This window comes from Lampris incognitus, chromosome 11 (assembly GCF_029633865.1).
Source record: "Lampris incognitus isolate fLamInc1 chromosome 11, fLamInc1.hap2, whole genome shotgun sequence".
Taxonomy (NCBI): Eukaryota; Metazoa; Chordata; class Actinopteri; order Lampriformes; family Lampridae; genus Lampris; species Lampris incognitus.
In genome coordinates, this window is record NC_079221.1 from 18,836,639 (window position 1) to 18,843,318 (window position 6,680).

General features: G+C 43.9%; 1 protein-coding gene across 1 annotated transcript; it reads right to left on the reverse strand.

The window, feature by feature from the left end:
- Positions 1–1,044: 1,044 nt before the first annotated feature.
- Positions 1,045–4,056, reverse strand: mstnb (myostatin b). Its single transcript, XM_056288993.1, has 3 exons — positions 3,678–4,056; positions 2,838–3,208; positions 1,045–1,425 (listed from the first exon to the last, which is right to left on the reverse strand). Exons 1-3 carry the CDS (start codon positions 4,054–4,056, stop codon positions 1,045–1,047), a joined length of 1,131 nt encoding a protein of 376 aa, XP_056144968.1.
- Positions 4,057–6,680: the final 2,624 nt, after the last annotated feature.

Here is a 6,680-nt window from a genome sequence, read left to right on the forward strand (position 1 = left end):
GGTGTAGAGGCTTTATAATTGAGTACTATACTCTTTGGTTATGTGGGTTTGTGTATGTATGGCACTGTACATGAAGACCGGTCAAAACTAAAGTAATATTTTGACTTTGGTTGAACAATTTCACTTTTACGCATGCACCCACCCATAACAACAATTAAGGAATAGTCAACCTCTTATGTCCCCCCCGGAGATCCACTAACACTAACGTTCAGGCTTTTATTCCCTAGATTTCAACAACGGACATCGAAAACAGGTAAAATTGGATTCTGAAAAGTTGACCTCGGCTCAATTTACCACAATTTCAGATATGCGATGAGTTACATTTTTCCAAAATGCATGTGAAATACCTAGAGCATTCAGTTTCTTTGGTGGCTGACCATTCATGACCTCCTGTAAAGAAAGTTATGTGCACTAAAAATGTTATTGTTCAACAAACGTGAAACATCACTTTAAAGAGTCTTCAGCTGTAGTTTTCCAAGCCCTTTCAAAAAGTCCATGAGGATTCCTGGTTTCACTCTGAAAACAACATTCTCAAAATGATTATCACAAAAGTATAGCTTAGCAAAAAGCTGTAAAAGCTGGGAAGTGGGCTGGGGTGGGGTGGGAAAATGAGGAGTGGATAGCGTACATGTATGTTTGAGTATATTCTGTCAGCATGTTTGAATAAATGGACACAGCACAGAACATTGAGACAGATGAAAGTTTTTTGGATAAATTCATAATTTCTGTCTACATCCACTCCCGAGTCCACCAAGCATTTGTGTTCCTGCATCCATCTGACCTCACGCCTCTACAGCTAAGATGTCGCTGGAGGAAAGAAAAATAATAACAAAAACTAAAAACATCAAAATGCAATATGTTGGTGGTGAAAGCGCTGCCCGGCGGGAAGGTCAGGCTGTTTGTTGCCTCTACTCTGGTTTCTATTGCACTGTGTTCTGCAGAAAAGCACTGGTAATGGTGTATTGGTTGTGTCATCAACAAGTCTGAAGTTGGAGATCGGACTGAGCCACAGCTCCCCCACCTTTGCAAAGACCCCCTACCCACTCATGAGCAGCCGCAACGGTCCACGACCATGGAGGGGATCTTGCCATAGATGATCTGCTCTTTGCGGTTAAAGTAGAGCATGTTGATGGGAGACATCTTGGTAGGGGTACAGCAAGGGCCTGCGGACCCTCTGGGGTTGGCCTTGTTCACCAGGTGGGTGTGTGGGTACTTCTGCAAATGCATGTACTCACACTCCCCGGAGCAGTAGTTGGCCTTGTAGCGCTTAGGGGCAATAATCCAGTCCCAGCCAAAGTCTTCAAAGTCCACCGTGAGCGGGTAGCGGCAGCACCGGGATTCTGGTGAGTTCTCGTCGCAGTCCAGGCCTGAATCTCTCCTGGCCCGCTTGGGGCCCTCAGAGATCTTCACCTCCATAAATGGTTGCTGGAAAGACATTAGTGGAGAGTTTGTGTGTGTGAATACAATGAAAATAGCACCAGCTGGTTGGTGAAAGGAAGTGGGCGATGGCATTCAATTTACATCACCTAATCTGCCTCTCTCGACCCTTGGCAAACTGTTTTCAAACCTGGCACGGTGATGTTATGAAACTTTGAGTTGTAAAGAAATTAGATCATTTGACGGTTGGCTAATCACAGCGTTCACAATATCCTAATTGCCCCAGAAGTCAGTGCCAGCATTTGAGTTTTCTGATGTGTTTTTGTCACTGTACCAGAGAGTGAGTAGGCAATTACTCTAATTTACACAGTCACACTCAAGACTTTAAGGAATTTGGGGCAGGTTAACATTTATGTAATAAGGCAATAGCATTTGAGATTTATCAGTGGACTGGGCATGTGTTCAAATGCAGCTGAGCGCCTATATGGCTCCTGTGTTGATCATCAACATTGATTGATGTCTTCTTTTCATTTCTACCTTTTTTAATATTTATTCCTTCCTCCTCAAGTAAAATACAAGAACGCATAACCCATCACTGTATTCACAACGTCGAATTGTGGACAACGAAGCGTTACAAAGTCCCCTATAGCAGTCCAATAGAAAATGCAATCTACTGTTTTCTTTCAATCCATGATGAATTTAGTCTCATCGGATGGTCCGATTAGATTGAGGATATGGATTAGAGTTCAAATGAACACCCTCAGATTACATGAAAATTTTATTCCTGGACTGCAGTAAACATATTTGTTTGGTAAGAAGTTGGGATGCAGATGCAGAGGACGAGTTTCCACACAGGGAATAATACAGTTTAATTCAACTTAACTGACAATGGATCTCTACTCCGATATTCAGGATCCTCCAGTACAGCTGGTTTCCTATTCTACCATGTATTGTCAAAGTAGTTTTTCATACCTGTCAGGTTAAGATAATCACCTGTCATAATAGAAAACCAGCAGTACTGGAGTGTCCCGAGGACCGGAGCTGAGAACCAGCGGTACTAATTCAAATCAACAGTGTATGAATGCCACCGTGAAAATGACCTATTTATCATTACAATTTTAAATGGCTATTTTGTTGAGAACTCTTACTTAACACATAAAGACCAACAGTATACTATGTCTTGCAGTAGATACAGTAGTATATATGTATGCATGTATGTACTAGTGGTATGTGTAGTAGTAGCATACTAGTAGTATATAGTTTTATGTGTGCATATACTGGCACATATACCGATAGTTTTCAGGCCTATACATGCTAGTATATACATACGTGTGGAGTGGTATTTAACCTTTTCCACCTCTGCTAGTATACATACACTACTACTAGTAAGTAAGTATGCGTAATAGTAGTAGTAGTATGCATGCAAGTACGTGTATATGTATAAATAAAGATGAACCTACCAGTCCTTCCTCTCCTGGCTCTGCGGAGGTCACGGCCAAGTCATTCCCGCTTGAATCAAACGCGTTTATTTCGATGCCCCAGTTCGTCTCCGGCTGTCGCAGCCACACGGTCAGCACTTGTTTGACGTCTATACTTTGCCAGGAGCCGATACCGGCGTTTACGTCGGTCTTCAGGGACCGGATCCGTATGTGTCTGTTCCCGTCTGTGACCGGCATCAGGCGGGAGATCTGCAGAAACACCGTGGTCGCTTCGCTGGCCGGCCGGAGGTAAACCCAGAGCTGGGCACGGACCACTCGATTGGCTTGCAGCTTCGGACTGAAGGAGAAAAAGCAGCACTTCGGTATCCGATCCACTTGGACGATGGATTCGGCTGCATAGAGACAAGAGAGAGAGAGAGGGGGGGGGGAAATAACCCCCTATATATATTCAACGACCTTTCAATATCACAAAACAAAGCAGCCGAGGAGGCCGATGATTACAGCTCGGACACGACACAGTCTAGTCGAGGTCCCCCCACTTCTTTCCCTTGACCGGCCTAAGAAAAGAAAAGCATGTCCGCGCGAGCAGTTTGCGCGTGAAGAGGTTGCACGCTAGTCAAACGCATCGCACTCATGAACCCGTTCCCATTGAAGGCGAAGTAATATATATATCAGATATACTAACCAAAACTAAGTAAACCCCGCGCCTTCTCAAGATACAGACGTTTTCTTTCCGCGGAAACACGCGAAGGCGCGCGCACTTTATGCCGTGCGTAAAACTAGTTTGGATTGGACTGCCCTCCCGGTGCGCACTTTAACCAGAGAGCAGGGGATGAAAAACAAGATGTAATGCAAACTTACGTTCAGTGGCCATCATCATGATTGTCTCCGTAACTGCGTGTTCGTCGTCGTCTTCCATAATCCCATCTTTATTGTCATCTCCGAGCACATCGTACTGGTCGAGCAGTTGCTGCAGCGGCGGCGCCTTGGGCAGGAGCTGCTTCACTACATCTCGGCTGATGTTGGGCGCTTGTTTGAGTCGCAGCTTGCTCAAAATCTGGGATTTGATCGCGTTTAATCGCATGGTTTTGATCTGCTGCCGGACATCGCACGTCGCGCACTGCTCCGCGTCTTCCGTAACGGTGGTCGAGCCTTGCTGGTGCGTCGTTTGGTCACCCAGACCCACTGGACCCAAAGCAATCAGCAAGCTAAGATACACCAGAATCTGAGACAGATGCATCGTCTAAGGTGCGAAGTTACGTTAAAAAAAGGATCCTTCGGTATGTCCCAGAGTTAGTACGAGAGTGAACTCTGTTTGAATTAATGTCCCACACTGATAGGCATCATACTTTATTAGAGCACACGTTTATATACTCCAACTTTAGCCTCTTTTGTGTCGTCAAATTCTATGATTGGCTGGACTGGCAACAATGAATTTAACCGACTGTCATGATTTTTTTTTCTTCGCTGTCAAACCATAAAGGGATAGAGAACAGTTAAGGCTGCAAACATATGACATGTCTGCGGTTGGGTTAGCATTTAAAATAGTGACTGTAAAAACCACGAGAGGGATGAGACCTCAACAGCTTAATCGTAATTTGACCAGAGTACCGTGCATGAACTCTTATCTGCCCACAAATGGGTGTTTAATAGCTTTCGAAATAGCGCGTCAATCAACAACGTTTTTGTTTTTTGTTTTGTTATTGCGTTTAATAAGTGAAACGGTGCATGGAAGTGCCAAACTGCGAGTGTCTCAAGGTGCTTTTTCTTGCACCCTATCTCTTAGGTTCGGAATAGGCATATTTCGTGCGGATGCATTCAAAAATAGCCTACTTTCACTGAAGGCGCATCCGGAACGGAGTCACAAATGGAGCAGCCACATCTCAGACGCATGCGACACCAGTAAAAGCTTAGCAGCCGCAGCTCACACGTTACCTACAAATACCTACGTGACAAGCTGCACGATATTCTATCGCCAGACCTTTTCTCAAAATAGATAACACACAAAATGATAGTTAGATGGCTTTATCTTAGCTGGAACAGAAAACCTTTCTTTAAGACAAGTCGTTTAGCGCCATCGTGTGGCAAAACACCAACAGACAGAATTTAACGCACGGCCCTACGGTCCCAATTTTAACTGGCTGAAAGGATGACTGTTTCCAAACAACTTCAAAGCTGAGCGGATGATTTTCTAAAACAACGAACCTGTACACTGTTAACAAAATGTTGCTCACCGTGCATCAAATGAAATTATGATGCAAGGTGTATCACAACTTGGCATGATTTGAATCATTTTCTGTTTTATTATTGACTCGTTAAATTAAATTAAACAATTAGGGGGGGCATATATACCAATGAGCATAGGGATTCAATTACAGTAGGTCGATGTATTTACAGTAACTGTGCAATAACTGCACACGCGAACATCTTTTTCTTAATGCAACATGTTATATTTTTATTTTTTTCTACCAATGCTCTTGAGTCACTCTGCTTTCATATAGAAATATGCATCCCTTTGTTCTCTTCTATTTTATAGGCACCGAGTACTTCAGTTCAGTCTTATTCTTTATATTTTGTATATGGTTTTTGTTTCATATTCTTGCTATTGTGTGTATTTTGATATTGTGTGCCTCTGGTTTATGCGATCTGTAATTTCCCTCGGTATCTATCTATCTATCTATCTATCTATCTATCTATCTATCTATCTATCTATCTATCTATCTATCTATCTATCTATCTATCTATCTATCTATCTATCTATCTATCTATCTATCTATCTATCTATCTATCTATCTGCCTGCCTGTCTTGTCTGTCTGCCTGCCTGCCTGCCTGTCTGTCTGTCTGTCTGTCTGTCTGTCTGTCTGTCTGTCTGTCTGTCTGTCTTTCTGTCTGTCTGTCTGCCTCCTGTCTGTCTGTAACCACGTGGTTGTTGTAAGATTCTTCATAGCCATTGCATTCAGATGACATGTCGACTCATGTTTCCGTCTAAACAGACCAAACAGGACAAATACAAATTCTATTTCGACACGTGTATCTAGTCCGCAGATTATCACACTTTGCGGGCCACTTTAAAGGCTGCAAAGTAGCATTCATAAACTGACACATTTTAGGACCATCTATACGGATTAACGGTGGAAGTCGACGGGTGCGGCTGAAATTCATTCGTACGCCAGCGTGGGGGCTGCAGCCGTAGCATTTCATCTTATTGTGCAGCCGAATCACGCTGTTCAAGTGCCGAGGGGACTGAAGCTGAGACTTAACTGCGGCCTCTCTTGGGAGCAAGGCCTTATACTGGAATTCAAGCGCAAGCCTTTTTTCTTAAGGGCTTCACCAAAACCTCTTTGACCGGCCTGGATTTATCGTGAACGGGTTGACTTCCAAGATTTTCGAGTACGCGTGGCTGCATTGCCGCGCGGACCTACCGGGCACGCAGGCGCAGGGGCCTCCAGAATTCATGGGGGCCCCCTAAACCACAACTTCTGCATGAGGTTGCTGTTATTTACTTTTCATTTCGTGCTGCAGAGTCGACGGTCTCAGTCATTTGTTCCAATAACACATGGATGGTAGCCAAGGAGGGGGGGGGGTATTGTAAAAAGAATGAAAGGTCCAAAAAGTCCCAATTAAAGTGTATTCAATAAAACCAAGCAGCAGTTACCTGAGGACCAAAGTAAACTCATCGCCCTACCATACAATGTTTATAAACCCGAAATATCCACTATTTGGCGAGCCTTCCACTAATTTACAAGCTTTAGTATCCGGTAAGGTTTAGTGTATTCGTCACCATGGTAGCTCAGCTTGCAGAATAAGGTATCGTGTGTGTGTGTGTGTGTGTGTGTGTGTGTGTGTGTGTGTGGAGGGGGCGT